This window comes from Ovis aries, chromosome X (assembly GCF_016772045.2).
Source record: "Ovis aries strain OAR_USU_Benz2616 breed Rambouillet chromosome X, ARS-UI_Ramb_v3.0, whole genome shotgun sequence".
Lineage (NCBI taxonomy): Eukaryota > Metazoa > Chordata > Mammalia > Artiodactyla > Bovidae > Ovis > Ovis aries.
This window is the reverse complement of record NC_056080.1, coordinates 115762835-115790227: the sequence shown is the minus strand read 5'-3', so window position 1 is coordinate 115790227 and position 27393 is coordinate 115762835. Positions and strand designations below refer to the sequence as shown.

Below are 27393 nucleotides of genomic sequence, written 5' to 3'. Positions count from 1 at the left end.
ATGTCGTTAGCTTTTTACAATTTTTTTCTTTATTTTTGCCCGTGCTGGGTTCTTCATTGCTGTGCAGGCTTTGTCTAGTTGTGGCAAGCAGGGGCTAATCTTCATTGTTGTGCCAGCTTCTCATTGCATTGGCTTCTCTTGTTGCAGAGCATGGGCTCTCGGATGCTCAGGCTTCAGTAGCCATGGCATGTGGGCTCAGTAGTTGTAGCTCATGGGCTTTAGAGTGCAGGCTCAATAGTTGTGGCACAGATTTACTTGATTCGCAGCATGTGGGATCTTCCTGGACCAGGGATTGAACCCATATCTCCTGCATTGGCAGGCAGATTCTTTACCACTGAGCCCCCAGGCCAGCCCCTAAAGTTGCTGTTTCAATAGAAGAATGTAAACCACTCATGTAGGAGGAAAATAGATTTTGATGGAACTCTGTAAAATCTTTAAAAGAAGCATTTTGTATGAGTGCTTATGGGTTGGTACATTGAAGAAAAGAAGCAGCATGTATTCAAAAGACATTTGAAAAATAACATTGAAAAAAAGACATTTCTTCTTTCCACAGATAATAATTGCCGTAAGCCAGTTGATAGTGGATGTAGCACTAAGTGGAGGATCGAGATTTCAGGAGTCTTTATTCATTATCAATAACTTTGCAAACAGTGACAGACCTATGAAGGTATGTTCTCACTTTAAGTGAAAAATTAGACCCATGTTCAATGTTAGGGGCGTTTCACTCCTCAAGTTAAACTTCGCTTTGCATTCACATTTATATAGTATCAAGTGTACAGAATGTGAGCTTCACAGGTCAAGGCTTTGTTTCGTACATCCCTGTACCTCTAGCGCCTAGAATACTGCCAGGTACACAGTAAACATTCAGTATTAGTTGAATGAGTGAATGAACAACTATACTATGTATACATAATTATGATATAATTTTAATTTCCTCTGGGCTTGATATTTAAACTTACTTAGAAAAGAAATGTTTTTTTTTTTCCCCCTCAACCGTCATTCCCATTTCTGCTGCTGCTGCTGCTAAGTCACTTCAGTCATGTCCGACTCTGTGTGACCCCATAGACGGCAGCCCACCAGGTTCCCCCGTCCTTGGGATTCTCCAAGCAAGAACACTGGAGTGGGTTGCCATTTCCTTCTCCAATGCATGAAAGTGAAAAGTGAAAGTGAAGTCACTCAGTTGTGTCCGACCCCTAGCGACCCCATGGACTGCAGCCCACCAGGCCCCTCCATCCATGGGATTTTCCAGGCAAGAGTACTGGAGTGGGGTGCCACTGCCTTCTCTGGTTCCCATTTATAAGATTGGCTAATTAAGCACTGAGTTGGAAATTTCACAAAACTTCACTTACTAGAGTAGCTAACAGCTGCCTGATCCTTTGCCAGCAGATGAGGAATGGCACAGAAGGGATTCATTACTTGATGATTTTCTGAGCTTAAAGAATCATCTGTTAACTGGGGCCTTCCAGAGATACTTATTGGCAAACCCATGTCCAAGGCTGTTGTTCTAGGGCAACAGTTGGCTGAGGCCAAACCCACGACCCTGAACACCGTTAGTCTTTCCTACCTATATACTTCAAACCTAAAACGTTGTAAAAGTTCATGCGCCGGGGTCCAGCCCCCGCAGGATCCAGGGAAACCTGAAAGAGAAACGGCGTCAGGGATTGATTTAGAGAGAGAAGGAAAGAAAGTTGAAGATAAGAAAATAGAGGAGAGAAAGAGGCTGATATTCCTTGGTTTACATAGAAAGCCAATAAAACTCCGAGACAAGAAGTTTGCCCTGTTCACGGAGGCCACAGGTGCCCTCCCGGTCTCCCGAGGGAGTGAAGACGCAGGACATCTTCCCGTTCAGGTGTTAGAAACCTGGGCAGATAAGTGAACGCAGGGAGCCCCTATGCTCCAAGGTATCAGTCTGAAAGAGAGGGAGAGGGAGAGAGAGAGAGGAAAGAAAAGAAGAAGAAAAAACACGGGGTGACCAAGCTGCTTCGGAGAGCGAGGCCCAAAAACTTTATTTTTCAAAAGGTACTTTTATACCTTGCCTTATACATAGAGGGAAATGAAAGATGCAAGGTCATACAGAGTCAGCCCAAACATTCCAGCAGTTTTGCCCTTATCGAAACCAGGATTTTTCTGCATACCTTTGCCACAAATGATGTTGTGTACAGTATCTTCTGGCCTTGGAGGCCTGTGAACATTTTATGACCCTCTTTTGATAAAGGCTGCTCAACCAGAAAACTTATTTTCCCTCAAAGTGTCTTTTCTTTATATTTCTAATCTATGTCAGCCTCAGAAAATGCCAAATAGAGTTACGGTTTTCACAGAGCAAAGGTGCAGTGAGTTACAAGAAAGAACCAATTAGCTCAAAAGTCTGGTATGGTTAAATTCAAGGCTACACTTGTTTTTCTTGCATTCTCACTATGTTAACTAATGCACTCCCAGGTGCACAGTGGATAAGAGATATGGGAACTTAGCAACAAGCATTGGCCCAATAATGAAATCCTACATCAGCACTAGCACTACTCTAATAACTCTTACCTCTTTCAAAGGCTCTATGTTTTAGGCTTTCCATGCCTCTCACAGTTGGGAGGCTGTAAATAATCACATGCATAGCTGTAAGAGTCTGGATATACCTGCCGAGCAAGCTACTATGTTAACAGAGGGAGTTTGATTTGAAATATTCCTCTCATGTCCAGGAGACTTATTAGCTATAGCCCTAAGTTGATTTTCTCCAGAGAAAAGTGGTCAGGGTTAGCCCCCTGTTAATGTCAGAGGAGTTGGTGAAAGTCATGAAACAGTAAAACAGACAGATTCTGGTTTTGTGGTAGATGCTCGAGAAAGCCTAGGGAGCCCCTTGAGTTCTGAAGCCTTGCTTAACAGTTCTCTTCCACATGACCTTGTCATGGGTGGGAACTCCCGTGGTGGCTTCCGGCATTCATGTGTTGTTTTGTTGCATGGACAGTAGGTTCTGTTCTTCAGGGATATATGTGTACAAGTGAAGAAGATTCCCTTGCCAGTAGAGAATGTTTCCTCCCAGAGGAATCATCCCCATTCTTGGGAAAGGTCATCTTCCAGCATAATTTGACAATTTGTGTAAAATCTGGAAAAAAAAAGTTTACAGTCACAGCATACTTGATGTTTGGGACGTGTTGAATCTTTGTACCAAAACATATTCCCATAGGAATGTTGCTTAGACTGAAAAAACAACAACAAACACAAAAACACACAAACAACACTGAATAGTACCAGCCATTCTCGGGCTGGGAAAGTTTGCTTTTCAGCCAGTTCTACTGGTTCCCTAAGAAATCAGTATACGCTCCATCTAATCCCAACAGCACAGAAATAGCTTATGTCATTTAGCATCTTTTACTCATACCCTAAGAGTTTATTTTCCTAGTTTTTTTTTATCATCCTTAATTCCATGTTATATAAAAGTTAGACTACCAACTTTTTCAAAGTAAATGGGATCTGTTTTAGACCTCCTTGATAGGAAATCTTTTTCATGACTCATTTGTGAGATGACAGTTTTATTCTGGTAGGGCAATCATTACCAATAAACTCTATTACAACAAAGGTATAGTTTTCTCCCAGTAAATGAAATCTCTACTAATGTAGAAGAAGAGAAGAATCTCTACTACTGTGTATATATCTATACACACACACACACACACGTGCGTGCACACACACATATGGATAATCAGTTTAAAAAGTGATCTTTAAAGAAGACACTTTTGAATATAATTTTCTCCACCATTGGTGTTATTCACATTGAAAAGCTGCCTAAGGCCTGTACCTGTCCCTACTCCTCTTCTCAGATCCCTACATATAATTGTGATTACTCTGCTGGAGTGAATAGGAATCCATAGGACTGACAAAGAGGAAACTCTAACTTTGTGCTTTTGAGGACAAAAGCAATGCTTTAAGAGAAAGTAATGATCTCTTTAAACTCTTCAGAGTGTTCTGTGATCCATAAACTCTTCTTTACATAATTGAAAATGTCTACAGTATGGTTTTCACATCAAAGCATATGGCCGTTGGCAGATGGAAGAGTGACTAAGGTCATGAGCTCTGTAGCCCAACTGCCTGAGTGTCAGTCCTGTCTCTACCACCTACCAACTTCACAGCTTTGGCCAAACTGCATAACTGCTGTGTACATTGGTTTTCCCATTGGTGAAATGAATTATAATAGTACTTAATTCATAATGTTGTTATAAAGTTTAAAACATGTAAAGTGCTTAGGCCACTCCTTGGCGCATAGTATGATATCAACTTTTAGTCACTATTGTAACTAAAATTAAACAATAAAGGCGAATATGGATTACCTTCGTGGCAATCAAATTGACAGCAGAGGAGGTGGGGTACAAAACCAGGTAGTCTGGCTCCAGAGTTCATGCTTTTATGTGTTAGGAATATACTGCCATCAAACTCACTGGCGTTGAAGCCTGAGATAGTAGACTATTTGTTTTAAAGAATTATTGTAAAACTCTTTAGGCATGCCCACATGCCAAGAACCAAGAACCAAATACTGAGATCTCTGACAAGGGGTAAAAGTTCTATGTTATTCCCAAGATGGGCTGCTTAGGCTTAGAGCACACCAATAATATTGATAAATATGTCTTTTTTGCTTGTTCTGATACTGCACAACTGCTTTTCCCTCAGAAGTCAAAGACTTGACCAAGAGAATCCGTGCTATTCTTATGGCCACAGCTCAAGTGAAGGAGCATGAGAAGCACCCCGAAATGCTAATTGATCTCCAGTATAGCTTAGCCAAGTCCTACACAAGTATCTCAGAGCTCAGGAAAACCTGGCTTGATAGCATGGCCAAGATTCATGGAGATTTTTCAGAGGTGACTACTTACAACTTTGTTCGAAACACAAGCCGTCCCAAAGCCCTGGAGCACAATCTCACGGTTCCTTCTTTGTCTCCTTTTTCAGGCAGCAATGTGTTATGTCCACATAGCAGTTTTGGTTGCAGAGTTTCTTCATCGAAAAAGTGAGACATTTCTATTTTTAGGGATGGGGAGAACTTCAGTTAGCCCAAGGAGTGTTATCTTTGTAGCTTGCAGCTATGAATGGGATATGATTGAGCTCTGAAAAATATGCTCCCCTTTCATCTCACTCAGTGTTGAACAGAAGTTGTTCTAAAAGAAAACTGGATTGTTCATTTGCCTTCTGCTTTCATTAAGAGTACACGAATAAGTTAAATAGTACAGGGCCAGGCCTGATGCTCAATGTTTGTTTCCCAAGACTGTCTCCCTGGAAGACTGCCACAGATTAAATTCTTCTCAGGGCTTATGGGAAGCTCTGGATAACATACATAACTTATTTTCCCCTGTCTGCCCCAACGTTACCAACAACTGTCCATGAATTCTATCTGTACAGCTATTTTAGTATAACAGAATCTTGGTATTAAAAGGTAGTTGAGAGGACTTCCCTGCACTCCCAGTGCAGGGCTCATGTTCTGTCCCTGGTCAGGGAATCAGATCCTGCATGCCGCAACTAAAGGTCCCACCTGCTACAACTAAGACCCAGTGCAGGCAAATTAAGAAATATATTTAAAAAAATGCTAAAAAGACAAAAAAAGGGGAGTTCACACATCAGCTAGATGGCCCTGTAATATGTCGTTTGTTTGTATACCCATCTCAAGAACAATTTGGCATCCATACATGGATGAAGTGCCTTTGTGGGAGCTGTGGGATCCAGCCTCACATACCAAGGGACCTGGAGGAATTTTACCCACCCGTGTATCAGGTAATGGGCAGACAGACCTGTGTGCTGTCTGTGGACCTTGCAGTGGCCTATGAGCTGGCTCCAGCCCCTGTCAGCTGCAGTCTAGGATCCCCTGGGGAACACTTGTTTTTGATAATCACCCACAGACAAGAAAGCCTTGGGGGAAGTCCAGAAGTCCAGTGGAGAAGTTCCAGCATGCTATTGGAGCAAAAATTATACAAGTTTGAATGCATTGAAGAGGGTCAGAGGAATAGTTTGATTTATTCATGTCACCTTTTCCACAAGGTGGCACAGCTCAGTGCCAAGAGAGACTTTCTCACCCTTGATTTCTAACGTAGGGAAAAGTGAGAGCATATGAAGGGGTGCTGTGTTTCCCAGCAGCACAGGATGCTCCCAAAGAGGCCCCTTTCTCTCTTGCTCTATCCAGAGTACTGAGTTGTGATCTGAATGACAGAGGCAGGAAGAGGCTGAGAGAGCAGCAGATAGGATTCTTAGAGGTCATTACACGCAAACAGACCCTACTAACCACATCACGGACTCCCTGAAAAAGCCTGCCAACACATCCCTAGAGATATTTAGCCTGTGGATCCTCCACTGGCCCACAGGCACCCCCTGTGCTCCATGTGCCTCAACCACACTCTCCTCCATCCTGTAGCTGGATCTATGTGCTTGCTGCTGAAGGCAGTGAGAGCCAGCTCTGGCAGATGGATACTGAGCATGTGCAGAAAGCCAGCCAGAGTTTGTGGGCCAGGGAGAGAACACAAGTAGCATCACCCTTGGGAAATCAGATGGGAGGCTGTTAGCACCTGCCCTGGTATCTTACATGATGGAGAAAAGACATATGTGCTCATGAATTCTGTCATATGTGGGAGCCAGAATTGCAGAGCAGGTGTATCCATCCAACGTCTGTGAAAGCCTCAGAATCCCTAGCAGGACAGAAGGAAAGTGTTTCTCACCCAAAATCAGTCAGTAAAATTGGATGAAGGTGGCAGCTATTTCAAATGTGAAGATAGCAATGGAAAATTTCAAGGAACATGAAAATTGAAGGAACTATGACACTACCAAAGGATCACAATAATCTTGTAGTAAGAAAAACATGGAGATCTGCAGCTTATCCAATAAAGAATTCAAAATAGCTTTTCTAAGGAAGCTCAATGAGCTACAATAAAACAAAAAATTTAGTAAAATCAGGAAAATAATACACAGACAGAATGAGTAAACAGAGATGGAAATCTCAAAACAAGAACCAAGCATTTTCTGGTGCTTATGAATACAATGAATGAAGTGAAAACTGAAATAGAGAGTATTAAACACAGAATGGATCAAGCAGAAGAAATAGTCTGAATTAAATTTTGGTCAAAGTGTATACATTTCTACCTACAAGGTGAATATGTTCTGGATATCTAATGTATATAGTGATTATAGTGAACAAGATTGGGTTATATACTTGAAAGTTGCTAAGAAAGTAGACCTTAAATATTTTGAAATTACCGAGTCAGAGGAGAAAGAAGAAAAATGAAAAAGAGTGAAGAAAGCCTATATGATCTATGGGATGCTATCAGCAGAAATGGCTAATAGAGGGTAGAATGATATTTTTCAAGTCCTGAAAGAAAAAAAATAACTGCCAACCGAGAATACTCCATCCAGCAAAGTTGTCCGAGAAATGGACAGATGAGCACTTTTCCAGGCAAACAAAAGTTGAGGGAGTCCATCACCACTAGACCTGTCTTCCAAGAAATGCTGAGAAAAGTTCTTCAACTTGAAATGAAAGGATGCTAATTAGTATTATGGAAGCATGAAATGGATCCATATGAATGGAGGAAGAAGACAAGGCACATGTCGTCAATGGAAAGAAGGGAATCCTACCATTTGTGACAACACAGCTGGACCTTGAGGATATCATGCTAAGTGAAATAAGTTCGAGAAAGACAAATACTGTGTGATCTCACTGATATGTGGACTCTTAAAAAGCCAAACTTGTAGCTGCAGAAAGTAGAATGGCAGTAGCCAGAGGGATGGCAAAAATAGGGTGATTTTGGTCAAAGGGTACAAATTTGTACTTACAAGATGAATGTGTCCTGGATATCTAATGTGTATAGTGATTATAGTGAGCAAGATTGTGTTATATACGTGAAAGTTCCGAAGAAAGTAAATCTTAAATATTTTCACTCTGTCTGAAAAGGTCATTATGTGTGGTGATGAACTTTAATGTGGTAATCATTTTGCAATATCTGCATGTATCCAATCAACACATACACCTTAAACTTAACATAGTTTTCAATATCAATTGTGTCTCAATAGAGCTGGGGCTGGTTGCAGGGGTGGGAGGGGGCCACAAATGGAATCATGGTCTTAAAGGGCTTGGGATTTGGCCAGTCTAATTCAGGAATCTGCCTGAAAGCTTCTCTTTCCGAAACTAGTATTGTTGACTACTGTAACAACTACTTAAATAGTGAAACAGTTGACTTAGGAGAATAGATACACATATATGTATGGCTGAGCCCTTTGCTGTCTACCTGAAACTGTCACCGCATTGTTATTCAGCTCTATTCCAATACAAAATTAAAAGTTTTTTAAAAAGTTGATTGCCATTGGGCACTGCAAAGAAACCTCCCACTGTCTATCATAATTGCCAAATTATTGGGTTGGCCAAAAGCTTCATTTGGGTTTTTTGTAATATCATATGGAAAACCCTGAAAGAACTTTTTGGCCAATCCAGTATTTCCTTGAAGGCAGTCAAATGAGTGACATTACTGCAAAATGAAACCATCTTGTGGGAGTCACATTAGTGTGGTTTTGACTACGAGAAAACTACCTTGTTTTACTTTTTAATTCTGGAATTTCTACAGTTAGCTATATATTTTTTTCCCGAAGAAAATAGCATGACTAAAATGATGCATTTTACTTGTATTTAAATTTCACACTTTGGGACTAAATTTCTTTTCAACAATGATATGTTTCAAATTGGTATCCTCTAGTATTTTCTTTTTAGTTCATATGTGGTTTTAAAATGGAGAAGTAGATTAATTATCAAAAGCAGGCCTCATTTGAGTTTTTTTTTTCCAACATCACTAGTATGCCTGTGAAATTGCCATAAAAACAAATATTGAAATTGCACACCTGCAGTTACAAATAAACTAACAAATATGAGACCCCTAAACACAGTACCTAATAAAGATTTAGGTGTGTCTTTCAGATATATCAGGTTAATATTATGTCATCTTTTCAGTTATTAGAAATTTGAAATGAGTTTTATGTCTACTAAGAATAAACCTATACCTGTTAGATACTGAAAATAGTTAAATATAATAAGGTATTTCCTCAGAATTTTTTCACAAGTGTAAAGACCTTAAAACAAAGCAAAAATGAAGAATTATTTATCTCCATTATCAGTACTTAAGCTTTTAGAATTATAACTATAGTATTGAAGAAAAGAGCAAATATATATAAATATTGCTGTGAGATTGTTTTGAACATTGGCTTGAGGCAGACAGCCTGAACACCAAACAATGTGACATATTTCAATAAGTGAAACAGTGCTTTTAAACTAATCATTTAAATATTTATTTCACAGTACTTTCAAGGTTTTTTTGTTTTTTTTTTTGTTCTTCTTTTTCTCTTTTATTTTTTTAAAGAATTTATCCTTCATAGAAATCAAAGAGCCCTTCTCTGAGTAGGAAAAAATGATATTTTGCATTTTAACAAAAAGTAAAGTTAAATTTAGGACAAGATTACATATGTATTTATAGGTGCTATCTATTTTTAAGCCTGGAAAATTCTACTCACTGAAACTAGAAACTCTACTCTGAAATGGTGGCATTAGTAAAATCCTTAGAGTTTCTTTCCCTTAGCCTCAATCATTCCAATGATCCAAAACACCTGATTTTGCTAATTTGGTGATTAAAGTGTGGTAGTTATGACAAGGTAAACCACTAATGGTTGTTTGAGGAGGCCTTACAAATAGTTATGAAGAGAAAAGAAGTGAAAAGCAAAGGAAAAAAGGAATAATATACCCATTTGAATGCAGAGTTCCAAAGAACAGCAAGGAGAGATAAGAAAGCCTTTGTCAGTGACCAGTGCAAAGAAATAGAGGAAACCAATAGACTGGGAAAGAGTAGAGATGTCTTCAAGAAAATTAGAGACACCAAGGGAACATTTCCTGCAAAGATGGGCTCAATAAAGGGCAGAAATGGTATGGCTGAAACAGAAGCAAAAAATATTAAGAAGAGATGGCAAGAATACACAGAAAAACTATACAAAAAAGATCTTCATGACCCAGATAACCACGATGGTGTGGTCACTTACCTAGAGCCAGACATTGTGAAATGCAAAGTCAAGTGGGCCTTCGGAAGCATCACTAAGAACAAAGGTAGTAGAGGTGATGGAATTCCAGTTGAGCTATTACAAAACCTAAAAGATGATGCTGTGAAAGTGCTGCACTCAATATGCCAGCAAATTTGGAAAACTTGGCAGTGGCCACAGGCCTGGAAAAGGTCGGATTTCATTCCAATTCCAAAGAAGGGCAATGCCAAGAATGCTCAAACTACCACACAAATGCACTCATCTCACATGCTAGTAAAGTAATGCTCAAAATTCTCCAAGCCAGGCGTCAGAAATATGTGAACCGTGAACTTCCAGATGTTCAAGCTGGTTTTAGAAAAGGTAGAGAAACCAGAGATGAAATTGCCAACATCTGTTGGATCACTAAAAAAGCAAGAGCATTCCAGAAAAACATCTGTTTCTGCTTTATTGACTATGCCAAAGCCTTTGACTGTGTGGATCACAATAAACAGTGGAAAATTGTGAAAGAGATGGGAATACCAGACCACCTGACCTGCCTCCCGAGAAATCTGTATGCAGATCAAGAAGCAACAATTAGAACTGGACATGGAGCAACAGATAGGTTCCAAATAGGAAAAGGAGTACACCAAGGCTGTATATTGTCACCCTGCTTATTTAACTTCTATGCAGAGTACATCATGAGAAACGCTGGGCTGGAAGAAGCACAAGCTGGAATCAAGATTGCTGGGAGAAATATCAATAACCTCAGATATGCAGATGACACCACCCTTATGGCAGAAAGTGAAGAGGAGCTAAAAGCCTCTTGATGAAAGTGAAAGAGGAGAGTGAAAAAGTTGGCTTAAATCTCAACATTCAGAAAACTAAGATCATGGCATCTAGTCCCACCACTTAATGGCAAATAGATGGGAAAACCGTGGAAACAGTGACAGACTTTAATTTTGGGGCTCCAAAACCACTGCAGATGGTGACTGCAGCCATGAAATTAAAAGACACTCACTGGCTCCTTGGAAGAAATGCTATGACCAACCTAGACACGATATTAAAAAGCAGAGACGTAACTTTGCCAACAAAGTTCCATCTAGTCAAACCCTTGGTTTTTCCAATAGTCATGTATGGATGTTAGAGTTGGACTATAAAGAAAGCTGAGCGCCAACAAATAGATGCTTTTGAACTGTGGTGATGGAGAAGACTCTTGAGAGTCCCTTGGACTGCAAGGAGATCCTACCAGTCCATCCTAAAGGAAATGGGTCATGATATTCATTGGAAGGACTGATGCTGAAGCTGAAACTCCAATACTTTGGACCCCTGATGCAAAGAACTGACTCATTGAAAAAGACCCTGATGCTGGGAGGGATTGAGGGTGGGAAGAGAAGGGGACGACAGAGAATGAGATGGTTGAATGGCATCACCGACTCGATGGACTGAGTCTAAGTAAGCTCCAGGAGTTGGTGATGGACAGTGAGGCCAGGTGTGCAGCAGTCCATGGGGTCACAAAGAGTCGGACATGACTGAGCAACTGAACTGAACTGAACTGAAACCACTAATGTTAAAACACAAGTTAAACTCTTAATCTGTTCCCTGTCTTCCAGTCTGAGAAATCCATAACCTAGGTTGAGTTCAGTTCAGTTGCTCAGTCATGTCCGACTCTTTGCGACCCCATGAATCGCAGCACGCCAGGCCTCCCTGTCCATCACCATCTCCCGGAGTCACTTAGACTCACGTCCATTGAGTCACTGATGCCATCCAGCCGTCTCATCCTGGTTCGCCCCCTTCTTCTGCCCCCAATCCCTCCCAGCATCAGAGTCTTTTCCAATGAGTCAACTCTTCGCATGAGGTGGCCAAAGTACTGGAGTTTCAGCTTTAAATCATTCCTTCCAAAGAAATCCCAGGGCTGATCTCCTTCAGAATGGACTGGTTGGATCTCCTGCAGTCCTAGGGACTCTCAAGAGTCTTCTCCAACACCACAGTTCAAAAGCATCAATTCTTTGGCGCTCAGCCTTCTTCACAGTGCAACTCTCACATCCATACGTGACCACAGGAAAAACCATAGCCTTGACTAGACGGACCTTAGTCGGCAAAGTAATGTCCCTGCTCTTGAATATGCTATCTAGGTTGGTCATAACTATTCCCCTAAGGAGGAAGCATCTTTCAATTTCATGGCTGCAGTCACCATCTGCAGGGATTTTGGAGCCCCCAAAAATAAAGTCTGACACTGTTTCCACTGTTTCCCCCTCTATATCCCATGAAGTGATGGGACCAGATGCCATGATCTTCGTTTTCTGAACGTTGAGCTTTAGGCCAACATTTTCACTCTACACTTTCACTTTCATCAAGAGGCTTTTTAGTTCCTCTTCACTTTCTGCCATAAGGGTGGTGTCATCTGCATATCTGAGGTTATTGACATTTCTCCCGGCAATCTTGATTCCAGCTTGTGTTTCTTCCAGTCCAGCATTTCTCATGATGTACTCTGCATAGAAGTTAAATAAGTAGGGTGAGAATATACAGCCTTGATGTACTCCTTTTCCTATTTGGAACCAGTCTGTTGTTCCATGTCCAGTTCTAACTGTTGCTTCCTGACCTGCATACAGATTTCTCAAGAGACACATCAGGTGGTCTGGTATTCCCATCTCTTTCAGAGTTTTCCACAGTTGATTGTGATCCACATAGTCAAAGGCTTTGGCATAGTCAATAAAGCAGAAGTCAATGTTTTTCTGGAACTCTCTTGCTTTTTGCATGATCTAGCAGATGTTGCCAATTTGATCTCTGGTTCCTCTGCCTTTTCTGAAACCAGCTTGAACATCAGGGAGTTCATGGTTCACGTATTGCTGAAGCCTGGCTTGGAGAATTTTGAGCATTATTTTACTAGCATGTGAGATGAGTGCAATTGTTTGGTAGTTTGAGCATTCTTTGGCATTGCCTTTCTTTGGAACTGCAATGAAAACTGACCTTTTCTAGTCCCGTGGCCACTTCTGAGTTTTCCAAATTTGCTGGCATATTGAGTGTAGCACTTTCACAGCATCATCTTTCAGGATTTGAAACAGCTCAACTGGAAATCCATCACCTCCACTAGCTTTGTTCGTAGTGATGCTTTCCAAGGCCCACTTGACTTCACATTCCAAGATGTCTGGCTCTAGATTAGTCATCACACCATCATGATTATCTGGGTTGTGGAGATCTCTTTTGTACAGTTCTTCCATGTATTCTTGCCGCCTCTTCTTAATACCTTCTGCTCCTGTTAGGTCCAGACCCTTTCTGTCCTTTATCGAGCCCATCTTTGCATGAAATATTCCCTTGGTGTCTCTAATTTTCTTGAAGAGATCTCTAGTCTTTCCTATTCTGTTGTTTTCCTCTATTTCTTTGCATTGATCGCTGAAGAAGGCTTTCTTATCTCTTACTGCTATTCTCTGGAACTCTGCATTCAGACCCTTGTATCTTTCGTTTTTCCTTTGCTTTTCACCTCTCTTCTTTTCACAGGTATTTGTAAGGCCTACCCAGATAGCCATTTTGCTTCTTTGCATTTCTTTTCCATAGGGATGGTCTTGATCCCTGTCTCCTGTACAATGTCACGAACCTCATTCCATAGTTCAACAGGCACTATATCTATCAGATCTAGGCCCTTAAATCTATTTCTCACTTCCACTGTATAATCATCAGGGATTTGATTTAGTTCATACCTGAATGGTCTAGCGGTTTTCCCTACTTTCTTCAATTTGAGTCTGAATTTGGTAAGACCTGGATATTCACAGAGTAAATAAAAGTACATTTGAGTGCAGGACTGAAAGAAAAATTTCCATTTACACTTAAGCTTATTTATCAAAAATAATAGAGCAATTGTAGAACCCTTTGCTTTCTATCAAATATTCTTTTTTGATTAAGACAAAATCTGATTAAGACAAAATATGTCAAAATCTGACAAATCAATTGCCAAAATTTATCATTTTTCTCAAAGTTCTCTGCCATTTCTGTTGAAGTCATCATAAAGCTTTATTTTCATCAAGATGGAATGAAACGCTACGGCTGACGCATTGGAGACAGATATTCTACTGTTTAGAGTTTTTAAGAAAGAAAACTAGTTTGTGCCATTGGGTGGTGGGCTGAGTGAGCCAAGACCTGTTTCCCCGGGCATCCCGAGGGGACCCCAGAACAGCAGAGCGTGGCCACTTCTGGATCCTGCTTCTCAGGCTTCAGGCGCTGAACTGAAAGGCAAGGTGGGGAGAGAGTCGCAGTGCGCCCTGCCTCACCCCCACCCGCAGACTTCCTTCTGCCAGAGCTCTGGCTCTTTGTACCAGAGATCTCAGGGATCGCATTTTCTTCCCTTTTTCTAAGTTACCTCTTATCGGTGATACGAGGTGTTAGTTACTCACAGTCCCCAAAATACATGATCAAAAAACGGATCTAAATTTCCTTACTTCTACTTTGTCTGCAAACCTCAACATGTTCAAGGTGTCATTCTCTGGAGACTAGACGCCTGTACCTCTTCCTCTTGTCTTCCTGAGACAGTGCACAGCTGTTTCCCCCATGGTAGATAAGAATCAAGTATGCATTCTTCCACCACCACAGAGCCTCCGAGATTCAGCAAAGCTTCAGGCCTGTAGAGCTCCTCCATCACCCCAGGAAAAGGAATCTCCTTTCCCATAGAGTCTGTTTCTTGTCATGCCTTATAGGGTAATGTTAGTCCCTTTCCCAAGTCTCTATACCCAGGATCTGACAGCTTCCGTTCTGTGTAGCGTTTCCTTTCCTCAGTTCCTTCCCAGTCACAGCCTTTCCCCTTTAGCCCTCCACTTGAGGCTCTTATGTGCTAATCCTCTTCTAACTAGCAGTCTTATTTTAGCAAGGGTAGCTTTCCCACCCTTCAAACTCTCCTCCACTTTGTTCACGAGACCATTCATGCTCAAGGTAGTGGTCTAGTAGGACAGTTTGCATCTTGCTTGCCCTAGGATAACATCAGGAAAACAGAAGCCACAGCTCTGAAGGGCAGAAACAGGAATCCAGGTCACATTCCAGAAAGATTTAAAGCAGACTCTTCAAGACCATGTGACATAATGCTACATAGGGCTACAGAAGAGCCCTCACACACATTTACACTGGCCTAGATTTAGTAACTTGTTTCATCTGAAACAAGACTAAAGGGAATCAAAGTTTTCCCCAAGCATTTTGAAGACCCACAAAAAAGAGTCCTCTTATCATTGGATAGTTTGGCGAGTGTAATATATCTATTCATATATATATATATATATTCATATATATATGTGTGTGTGTGTGTGCGCGCGTGCATGCATGTGTGTTGGGATCGAACCCAGGTCTCCTGCATAACAGGCAGATTCTTTACCAGCTGAGCCACAAGGGAAGTATGTGTATATATGTGTGTGTGTGTGTGTGTGTATATATATATATATATATATATATATATATGTATATGTATATATATATATGTATATATGTACACACAGGAGATGATCTCTAATTGGAGATACATCATCAGGCATAGGAATCAAGATAATGCCCTTAGCAAGAAGAATGGATTGCAGTAACTCTTAACCTGTTTGTTTCTGAGAGGAACCATAATTTACCCTCCCTCTGCTTGAGATACACACCAAAAGACTCTTTCCCAAGATGCTTTGGCCCCATTTTGTCCTCTCCTAAATCCCAGGCTTTTCAAGAACCCTTGGATGTGGGAATCTTTTAGAATAAACTATCCTCAGAGTAGACAGAATTTTTCCCCCAGTCATGGATGTAGCTGCCTGAGGCCCCAGTAGGTTGACTCCTTTCTTTGTTAAGGACTATATTCTTTATGTGTTCACTCAAGTTTTGGGCCCTTATCCTTAACTGCCTACCTCTTCACTTTATAAAGGTAATCAAGTGGGATATTTTCTTCTAAATTTCAAAAAGTTCTCTCAGTGCACTACTACTCAATGAGTGTCCCATAGACCAAGACATGATGCATGATCACAATGCTGAGAAATCTCCGTATGAGGTTTGGCTTTCTTAAAGCTTCCTTCTTCCTTCTCCAGCCTCTAACACCAGGAAGCTTACCAAATATTTAGTTGTGAGTATGTCATCATTTCTAAGCATCACTATTGGATTGTAGAACAGTAGATGGCAAAAGCTGTTTGTCCCCTTTGCGACCAGTGATTTTCTACTGACTAGCAGCTTCTGTTATAAGGAGACAGAATTTTCCTTGAAAGTGACAACCCACTTATATAGGGGTAAATGCAACCACAGCAAGAGTGTTGGGACATGTTCCTAAGTGCAAAATCTGTAGGGCAACCATGTGGCCTTCTATCCCCAGACTCTTGTTTGATGGTAATAGTTTGGTCCACAGCAGCTGTTCTCAGTTTGAGCTCACTTCTTCCCTCCCAGCAGTCCAACTGCAGTCACCTACTATACCAACTGCTAGCAATTATTTAATTTTATCTTAAGACACCTAGTTTCCTTGTTGGAAGCTTTGGTAAAACTAATTCATTGAATACTTGTTGTATGTTAGGTACTGTTCATTTCATTGAATTCTTTACATTTTGTTGAATTCTTATAAGAAGTTGCCATCTGTTTTACAGATACAGTCCTAGAGAGATAAACATATTTAAAATCACACAGTTAATGATAGAACTGGGTCTATCTAATGCCAAAAACTCTAGTTCTTCCAGTACCCCATCCAAGGATGCTTCATCCCTGGCATCAATTCTATTTCCTGCCTCTCTTTACAAGTCCTAGGCCATTTTTCCAATTATTCAGTAAAACAAGGAACTAGAGATGATTACAAAAGCTCATCACTGTTTACCTGAAAAGTACATGCCCTTTTTGTTTAGGCAATAGATGATAAACATACACAGGATCAAAGTGTTACTAACAATTTTTAGATCACATTAGGAAAACATTTACTATAGTAGGCATTGCAGATGAGGCATAGTCAGAGAATGACACTTATTTGTAAGTACCTTGAGCTCAATGTTTGGGGAAAAGACTGGTAGGAGGTAGAGCAGAGAGAGAGAATTGTTAAAATTGCGGGGTGGGGGGTGGTTTGTAACTGAAAATTACACTTATGGCTATGTTCCTTACCAAAAATATGTATATATTTTTAAGGATAAGTAATGAATGCAAGTCTTTCATTTTCAAAAGACTTTTAAAAAGTAAATTTATTTCACTGCATTTTATTCACACAGAATTATTCCCTAATGGATGTTCAGCCTTCAAGAATATTACTCCCAACACTGATGAAGAAGGAGCAATGAAAGAGGATGCTGGAATGTTGGATGTCCATTATAGTGAAGTAAGACTCCAGGGTCTACATTGCCAGTTAGATGAATGTAACTGCTTTAAATATATTTAAAATTAAGAAATTATTACAGCTAACTTAATTTGAAAGGTAACTAAGGGTTGATGAACTATAAGGATTAAAACTACTGGGGGAACAGATGTCCCTTTTTGGAATGTGGAGCCCTATCTCTGCAACAGTTCTTACTGTCTAGTTTTAAAAATATACCATATATCATCGTCCAATCACCTTCCTAGAACCAGACCGCAGTGAGACATCTCCATAAAAAATAGAGTTAACAATGTAACAGCTAAGGAGAGGAGGCATCTTCTCCTCTTTTAAAGATGAAGAATTTCTGCTGTGAGTTTCAGATGGATAGTAAACTGCTGCAGTTGTCACTCAGTCAATAAATATTTGTTGAGCACTGACTTATGAGCAACGCTTTGGACTTGGTGATAGAAGAGCTATAAAGTAATTAGATATGCTGATTCCCTGACGTCCAATGTCTACCTAAAGAGACTACCCACCTACACAAAATAGAGAGAAGACAGACAGTGCCATTTGAAAGATACAGACAGTGTGTTCCCTGCAGAATCAAAGGTAAGCGATAACTTTGGGGGAACACTAAGCGCAGGCGGCTGCGAGCCGGCTCACTAAGCACAGCCGAGAGGAGCTACCCCACGTCCGAGGTCGGGGGCAGCGGCCTAGAGTGCCGGGCTGTGACGGCGCAGGGACGGCCGAGAGGAGCTGCCCTGCATCCGAGGTCAGGGGCAGCAGCCGAGAGGAGCTACCCTGCATCCGAGGTCAGGGGCAGCGGCCGAGAGGAGCTACCCTGCATCCGAGGTCAGGGGCAGCAGCTGGGAGGAACTACCCCGCATCTGAGGTCAGGGGCGGCGGCCGGGAGTAGCTACCCCTCGTCCGAGGTCAGTGGCAGCCGGGAGGAGACACCCCGCATCCGAGATCAGGGGCGGCCAGGAGAAGCCACCTCACGCCCGAGGCCAGGGGCCGTGACCTTAAGGAGCCACCCCGAGGCGGAGGCCAGGGGAGGCAGCTGGGAGGAGCCACCCACGCCTGAGGACAGGGCCAGCGGCCGGGAGGAGCAACCCAGGAGTGGTGGCTGCCCACGCACAGGAGGGTCTAGAGGAGCTATCCCACGTTGAAGGTCAGGAATGGTGGCTGTAAGGAGATACCCCTCATCCAAGGTAAGGAACAGCAGCTGTGCTTTGCTGGAGCAGCCGTGAAGAAATACCCCAGGCCAAGGTAAGAGAAACCCAAGTAAGATGGTAAGTGTTGCAAGAGGGCATCAGAGGGCAGACACACTGAAACCATACTCACAGAAAACTAGTCAATCTTATCACACTAGGACCACAGCCTTGTCTAACTCAATGAAACCAAGCCATGCCTGCGGGGCAACCCAAGACAGGCGGGTCATAGTGGAGAGGCCTGACAAAATGTGGTCCACTGGAGAAGGGAATGGCAAGCCACTACAGTATTCTTGCCTTGAGAACCCCATTAACAGTATGAAAAGGCAAAATGATAGGATACCAAAAGAGGAACTCCCCAGGTCATTACGTACCCAATATGCTCCTGGAGATAGTGGAGAAATAACTCCAGAAAGAATGAATGGATAGAGCCAAAGCAAAAACAATACCCAGTTGTGGATGTGACTGGTGATAGAAGCAAGGTCCGATGCTGTAAAGAGCAATATTGCATAGGAACCTGGAATGTCAGGTCCATGAATCAAGGCAAATTGGAAGTGGTCAAACAAGAGATGGCAAGGGTGAACATTGACATTCTAGGAATCTGCAAACTAAAATGGACTGGAATGGGTGAATTTAACTCAGATGACCATTATATCTACTACTGTGGGCAGGAATCCCTCAGAAGAAATGGAGTAGCCATCATGGTCAACAGAAGAGTCCAAAATGCAGTACTTGGATGCAATCTCAAAAATGACAGAATGATCTCTATTCGTCTCCAAGGCAAACCATTCAATATGACAGTTATCCAAGTCTATGCCCCAACCAGTAACGCTGAAGAAACTGAAGTTGAACAGTTTTATGAAGACCTACAAGATCTTTTAGAACTAACACCCAAAAAAGATGTCCTTTTCATTATAGGGGACTGGAATGCAAAAGTAGGAAGTCAAGAAACACCTGGAGTAACAGGCAAATTTGGTCTTGGAATGTGGAATGAAGCAGGGCAAAGACTAATAGAGTTTTGCCAAGAAAATGCACTGGTCATAGCAAACACCCTCTTCCAACAACACAAGAGAAGACCCTACACATGGACATCACCAGATGGTCAACACCGACATCAGATTGATTATATTCTTTACAGCCAAAGATGGAGAAGCTCTATACAGTCAACAAAAACAAGACCGGGAGCTGACTGTGGCTCAGATAATGAACTCCTTATTGACAAATTCAGACTGAAATTGAAGAAAGTAGGGAAAACCGCTAGACCATTCAGGTATGACCTAAATCAAATCCCTTATGATTGTACAGTGGGAGTGAGAAATAGATTTAAGGGTCTAGATCTGATAGATAGAGTGCCTGATGAACTATGGAATGAGGTTCATGACATTGTACAGGAGACAGGGATCAAGACCATCCCCATGGAAAAGAAATGCAAAAAAGCAAAATGGCTGTCTGGGGAGGCCTTACAAATAGCTGTGAAAAGAAGAGACGCGAAAAGCAAAGGAAATGTATTGGAGGTTGATGGATGGTGGCTGGGGGCAGAGGCTGGAATGTGGCCTGCCCTAAGTGTCCAGTTGTGAAGCAGCCAGGCCTAAACCCAGCTTGTGACAGGTTCAGGGACCACTGAGGAAAAGAGGAAGACTTGCTGGCTATATAGGAGAAGAGTCAAAAGTAGCACTGAGATTTCAGGTTTGGATATTTATAGAGAAAAGATGGATGGATGATTTTACAGGGAAGGTGTTGAATTCCATGTTTTGATGAGTGTTCAATCTGAAGTATCAGTAGAAGGTTATTGAAATGGAAACAACATCAGGTCATTAGACATTAAGAACTGAATCTAAAGAGAGAGATCAGGGTTGCGGAGCTACATCTGGAAGTCATAGCTGTGTGAGAAGCAAAGCACACTGATAATGGGAGATAATATAGCAAGTGAAGACCAGAGAACCAAGAACTGAATCACAGTGACGTTCACATTTAAGGAATGTGAAGACCAAGCAAAGAAACAACAAAAGGAGGCGACTGAAGTGCTTGCAGGCCCACAGAAATGAATTTTTTTAAGGTAGTATTAAGAAACATAAAAAGCAGCAGCTTAAAGTGATAGAGACACACTTTGTACTCTATGAACTGTATTTTTTAAATATAAGCAATTTCAAGCTAGCTTTGGTTCATTTCACTAAAATGATCTGTGCCTAGAAGCTTTACCTCCTACCTCTTGTTTTTTGCCTACCAGTTCTCTATGACTGTCTCCTCAGCAGTATAACTAGAGGCACGGATGTAGAGAGCGGACTTGTGGACACAGTCGGGGAAAAGAGAGGGTGGGATGAATTGAGAGAGTACCATTAAAACGTATACCTGAGCATATGTAAAACAGACAGCTAGTTTGAAGTTGCTGTATACACAGGGAGCTCAACCCGGTGCTCCGTGATGACCTAGAGGGCTAGGAGCTGGGGGTGGGAGGCAGGCTCAAGAGAGAGGGTATACACACACACACACACACACACACACACACACACACACTCTTAATGACTGACTCATGTTGTGTGACAGAAATGAACACTACATTGTAAAGTGATTATCCTCCAATTAAATAAAAAAAAAAAAGATTCATAACAGTAGGAGCCTGTCTAGCCTCAAAAATGCTGGAGTGGGTTGTCATTTCCTTCTCCAGGGTCTCTTCCCGACCCAGGGATCAAACCTGGGTCTCCTGCATTACAGGCAGATTCTTCAGCATCTGCACCACCAGGGAAGTCCCAAATGATTAGCACATAGTATGAAATCAATAGATATTTCTTAAGTGAAAAATAATAAAATAAAGATAATAATACTATCCTTATCACTTCACAATAAGCATGAAGGTTCTTTATAAGTGATTAGGTGCTACATAAATGTCAGGCTTTATCACTGACCAACTAGATAGTAAACTTGGCTTTTACTCCCAGAACTTAGAAAACTTGATGTTTAAAACGTGTTTGCTGGATCAATTAATCATAACAGAGAATCAGATCCTTGAATTTTAATCCCAGTTCATTGCTTGACTGTGAAGCCTGGGGTAAATTAATTCATTTTTGGGGTTTTAGTTAGACTTAGATGATTTTCATGTAAGATGTCCAGTTTGTGTGGGCTCAGAGCAAGAAGATTCCAGGGAGTTCATGGGAGATAAATGGATTAGCACAACTGCAGTTATGTCCTTTTTTCCAAACAGCAGCTTCAGCTTAGTCATAGAAGTGGCCTTAAGCCTGAGCCTTTTTTGTGCTCTAATGGAAAGTAGTAATATTTCTTATTACTCAAGAACTATAATCAGTTTCCTATGTAAACACATTTGTTGGAACTCTTTTGTGTTCTACAGTAATAATTTATATGTGCTTTTCATTTCAGGTATACAGATAGAATGATATTCTCCATAGTGCCATTTTATGTTTCGGTTTATATAATAGGGCGTCTTCCTCGTGCGCTGCTGCTGCTGCTGCTGCAAAGTCGCTTCAGTCGTGTCCGACTCTGTGCGACCCCAGAGACAGCAGCCCACCAGGCTCCCCCATCCCTGGGATTCTCCAGGCAGGAACACTGGAGTGGGTTGCCATTTCCTTCTCCAATGCATGAAAGTGAAAAGTGAAAGTGAAGTCGCTCAGTCGTGTCCGACTCCTAGCGACCCCATGGACTGCAGCACGCCAGGCTCCTCTGCCCTTGGGATTTTCCAGGTAAGAGTACTGGAGTGGGGTGCCATTGCCTTCTCCCTCCTCGTGCCCTAGCCAATGGAAAATAACTCTCACTGATTTACAAGTTTTATTGAAATGAAAGATACAAACTATTGTTCATTTAGTGGCTTCTTTAAGTAGGTGAATTAACCCATTAATGACTTAATTTGTTTTTACGACTGCATTTCTGACTTTTGAGTTGAAATAGTTTTAAAGATAAATTAACATACCGTAAAATGCACACAACTTGATGGATTTTGACAGTTGTCTACACCCATATAACACCATGGTAACACATTGTCACGAGAAACCAAAAAGTAGAACATGTGCATTAGCCCAGAAAGTTCCATTGCGCCCATTTCCCGTCAGTCTGCCCGGCCCCAATATCTGATGTAGATTAGTTTTTAACAGTATTTGGTGTCATAAAAATGAAATCATTCAGTATCTACCTTTTGTATCTGCCTCTTTTGGTTGGCAGAAATTTTTTGAGATACATCCATGTTGTGGAGTAAATCATAAGTTCTTCTTCCTGGCTAAATATTCTGTTCTCTCGATATAACATTTTAAAACCCATTCTCCAGTGGAAGGATTTTGGATTGCTTCCAATTTGGGACTGTTATGAATAAGGCTGCTTTAAACATTCTTATCTGTGACCTTTTATGGACATATGCTTTAATTGTTCTTGAGTAAATACCCTGCTGGTTCCTCGGGAAGTTTTCTATGTAACTTTATATGAAATTGTCAGTTTTTAAAAGTAGTTTGACCATTTTATATCCCAGCAACAATGGATGAGAGTTCCAGCTGCTTCACTTCCTCACCACCATTAGCTGTTGCTAATCTTTTCATATTTTTGCCATCCTAGTAGACAGGAAGTGGTATCACGCGTCTTTGTGTTTCATTTATCTTTTGTGGAATGTTTGTTTAATTCTTTTGCCCGTTTTAGAAATTGCATTATTCTTTTTGTTGTTGTTGATTTATGGGAGTTATTTGTATATTCTGGATATAAGCCCATCGTCAGATATATGTGCTGCAGATTATTTACCAGTGTTGGATTCGTTTATGTGTTTTCTTCAGTAAGTCTTTTATTGAGCAGAAAGTTTTGATTTTGATAAAGTCCAATTTACTCTTTTATGGTTTCTTTGTGTGTGTGTGGGTGGGGGTGTATATTTGGTCTAAAAAATCCTTCCTTACCTCGAGACTGTGAAGATATTGCCTGACATGTTCTGCTATGAACTTTGTTCCTGAGTTTTATGTTTGGGTCTATAGTCTCTTTAGAATTCATTTTTGAGCATATAATGAGATAGAAGTCAAGATTCATTTTTTGTAGACAGGTATTTTACATTGTCCACACCATTTGGGGAGAAATAAATCTTCTTTTACCCCTGCTGAATTTCTTTGGCACCTTAGTTAAATTTCAGTTCTTTATATGTTTGTGATCTATTTCTAGACTCTGTTTTGTGCCACTGATCTATTTGACCATGTTGATACCAATATCACACTCTTGATTGCTGCAAGTTTGTCAGTTATGGAATAATATAGTGTTAGTCCTTCAACTTTGTTCTTTTTCAAAGTCACTTTGGCTATTCTGTATCCTTTGATTTCCATATAGAATTTCAGATCATCTTTTCTCTTTCCTCAAAATAGCCTGCTGGAAGCTTTGTCGAGCTTTTGCTACATTTATATATCACTACGTGGAGAATGGATAGCTTGAACAATACTGAGTCTTTCAATCAAGTCTTGTTTAGGTTTTTAATTCCACCCAGCAATATTTTGTGCTTTTTCAGAGTAGAAGTCCTTTCCTGGATATTTTGTTAGATAATGGATGTTCTGATGCTACTGGAAATAGTATTGTTTGGTTTTTTAATCTTATTTTTCAATTTGTTGTTGCTAGTATACATAAATTGGAACAGGCAATGGCAGCCCACTCCAGTATTCTTGCCTGGAGAATCCCATGGATGGAGAAGCCTGGTAGGCTGTGGTCCATGGGGTCACTGAGAGTTGGACACGACTGAGCGACTTCACTTTTACTTTTCACTTTCATGCATTGGAGAAGGAAATGGCAACCCACTCCAGTATTTTTGCCTGGAGAATCCCAGGGACAGAGGAGCCTGTTGGGCTGCTGACTGTGGGGTCACACAGAGTCAGACATGACTGAAGCGACTTAGCAGCAGCAGCAGCAGCAGTGTACATAAATACAGTGTTTCTGTATGGTGATCTTATGATCTGCAACCTTGCTAAATCCTCCTACTTGTTTTAGTAGTTTGTATATTCCTTAGGATTTTCTACATACACCATCATGTCGTCTGCACAGAAAGATAGTTTCACATTTCCTGATCTCTTTCCCTTCTCTCTTTCTTTCTCTCTTGCCTTCTTACACTGGCTAGCACCTTCAGCACAATGTGAATAGAAATGATAAGAGAAGACAGTTTGACTTGTTCCCAAATTGAGGAGAAGAGTGTTCAGGCTGCAGGTTTTTAATAAATGCTCTTAATCGGATTGAGAACAATCTCTTCGATTCCCTATTCTGGGTGGATTCTTTTTTAACACTGTGAAGGGATACTGAATTTTTGCAAATTCTTTTTCTGTTTACATGGCTCTTTCTGTTTACATTGGATTTTTGCTAATTGTAAACCAACTTTACATTCCTGGGACAAACATTACTAGTTTTTAATAGATTTTTTTTCCCCAGTGTTCCTACTTTCTACTGTTGATAGAAAATTTAACTATTAAATGTTAATATATAGATTATTCAAGTAGCAATATTTAATGAACATCTATTTACTACCACCCTGCTAGTGACTGAAAAATACAGTATAATAAATATGTTGTCCCTACACTTAAAGAGTCACAGCCTACTTATAAAGTCAGATACTTATATAACGGGCAAATATAGTGATAAACATCCACCCAATGTAGTATCATAGTAAGAAAAATAGGCCTCTTGTGTCGCTACTCTGTGTTATTCAGGCGAAGGATCCTGGAAGAGGTGAAATCTAACTTTTCTTACAGGGTTAACTAAGTGAAAGGGATTAAAGGACACGAGGGTACAGAGTGGACAAAGGCACAAAGTTAAGACAACACCATGGTGCTTCCGAGAAACTAATAGTAGTTCATCAGTGCTGGACATAAAGTACAAGGCTAGCTTGAGGAGTGATGATTTTATAAACTATCAGCCACATCGCTGCAAACCTTATGTGCCAAATGAAGGAATTTGTCCTTAGTTCTGCAAATGATGGGGAGCCATGAGATTACAAGGGAAGAGGGATGTAGTCTGGTTTGTATTTTAATCAAAACCCTCTGGCAGATTTGTGGAGGATAGATTTGAAAGTGCCAAGGCTGGAGGCAGGAAGATCTGTTAGAAAACAATAATGACATCTTGAACCTTAGAAACGAGTGTAGAAATGGAGAGGAAGGGTCAGATTTGAGAAATATTTAGGAAGTGAAAGTGGCAGAACTTGACGATGAACTGATTAGAGGATGAGTCAAGACTGAGAGTGTATTAGTTTCCTAGAGTTGCCATAACAACGTACACAAACTGGGTGATTTAAAATAATAGAACTTTATTGTCTCACAGTTCTAGAGTCCAGAGGTTGGAAATCAAGGTGTCAGCAGGGCCCTGTTCCCTCTGAGACTCTGGGTAGCAGCCTTCCTTGCCTCCTCCTAGCTCTGATGGTAGCTGTTGGTCTTGGATTTCCTTGGCTTGTAGTGACATTACTCCAGTCACTGCCTCTGTAGTCACATGGTGCTCTCCCTGTTTGTCTCTGTCCTTTTGGAGTAAGGCTCACCCAGTAAATCACTGCTGCAAATAAGTCACTCAAGTATGACATCAACTTCACTCATTGTTATCACCAGTGACCCTATTTCCAAATAAGGTTACATTTGGAGGCAGTGGAAGTTAGGGCTTCAGCGTATCCTTGTGAGGGACACAGTTCAACTTACAACAAAGAGTAAAGTCAAAATTGCTTTTAGTTTTCTAGTTCAGAGTCTATAGGATATGACCCCTGGTTAGGTAGGAAATGCAAGGGAAAGAGCTAGTTTAGAAAAAAGATGAATTCAGAATTGACTACAGACATACTTTAAGAGCCATTGTAGCAGTCACTTCTATAGGTCTGAAATTCATCTCTTTAAGATAGAAACAAACTGTTCAGACTTATGGATAGTATGAGTAATTGGCATCATCCTTTCATTGTTGAGAACATGAGATGATGGTTGTTTTATAGAAGCTGTTATTATGGCAAAAAGATCTCTATCTTGAGGTATTATATTATCATTCTCACTAGTTTTAGAACCAACAGTTAGGAATGAGACCAAAATCACATCATTTAATGAACACTGATGTCACTGATGTAGCAGCTTGAAAATTGTGAAATTCCCTTAAGACTCTATTAACTGTGTGTAAATATAATTTTAGTAGAAATCAAAAATCATGGACCTTTATAGGCTTAGTGGTATTTACCGTGCTAGAAATTTAATATCCTCAGTTTGGAAAATACTTCTCAACATGTTAACCATTTGTAACTATGGATTACATCTTGATTATGTGCAAAACAAAGTAAATAGTAGTTTACTGTTGTCAATATTCATTTCATACTTTTAAGAATGTGGTTTCAATACCAAATATTTCAAGTATGTCATTTAGAAAATATAGTCACACAACAATACTCCTTCTGTACATTTCCTTAAATGTAGTACATTCTGTTTTTTATTCATTTGAAATAGTTCAAGCTACATTTGCCCAGAGCTCTAAAATTATCTCTAATTCCTCATTACATTTTTTTCTCAATGCAGGAAGTTTTGCTGGAGTTGCTGGAACATTGTGTGGATGGCTTATGGAAAGCAGAGCGTTACAAAGTAATTTCTGAAATTTCCAAGTTGATCATTACAATTTATGAGAATCGTCGAGAGTTTGAGGTATGTACCTGATATGTTTGCACCATGCACCTATATATTTTATTTTGGTCTTAAGTTGCTATCTTTAAAAAAAGCTGAAATGTCCTAAAATTACAGTCCTTCCTTCAGTTCAGTTCAGTTCAGTCGCTCAGTCGTGTCCGACTCTTTGTGACCCCATGAATCGCAGCACACCAGGCCTCCCTGTCCATCACCAACACCCAGAGTTCACTCAGACTCAACGTCCATCGAGTCAGTGATGCCATCCAGCCATCTCATCCTCGGTCGTCCCCTTCTCCTCCTGCCCTCAATCCCTCCCAGCATCAGAGTCTTTTCC

The 27393-nt window shown here is 40.8% G+C and overlaps 1 protein-coding gene across 1 annotated transcript in view; it reads left to right on the top strand.

Moving 5' to 3' along the window:
- LOC114111326 (dedicator of cytokinesis protein 10-like) overlaps positions 1 to 27393 on the top strand; it is an 87879-nt gene that overhangs the window by 30048 nt on the left and 30438 nt on the right. The window contains exons 4-9 of the mRNA XM_060407994.1: positions 554 to 668; positions 4636 to 4841; positions 4930 to 4987; positions 17187 to 17293; positions 21912 to 22172; positions 26958 to 27080. Of these exons, the coding sequence (XP_060263977.1) occupies positions 554 to 668; positions 4636 to 4841; positions 4930 to 4987; positions 17187 to 17293; positions 21912 to 22172; positions 26958 to 27080 (870 nt within the window). The remainder of the gene's footprint in view (positions 1 to 553; positions 669 to 4635; positions 4842 to 4929; positions 4988 to 17186; positions 17294 to 21911; positions 22173 to 26957; positions 27081 to 27393) is intronic.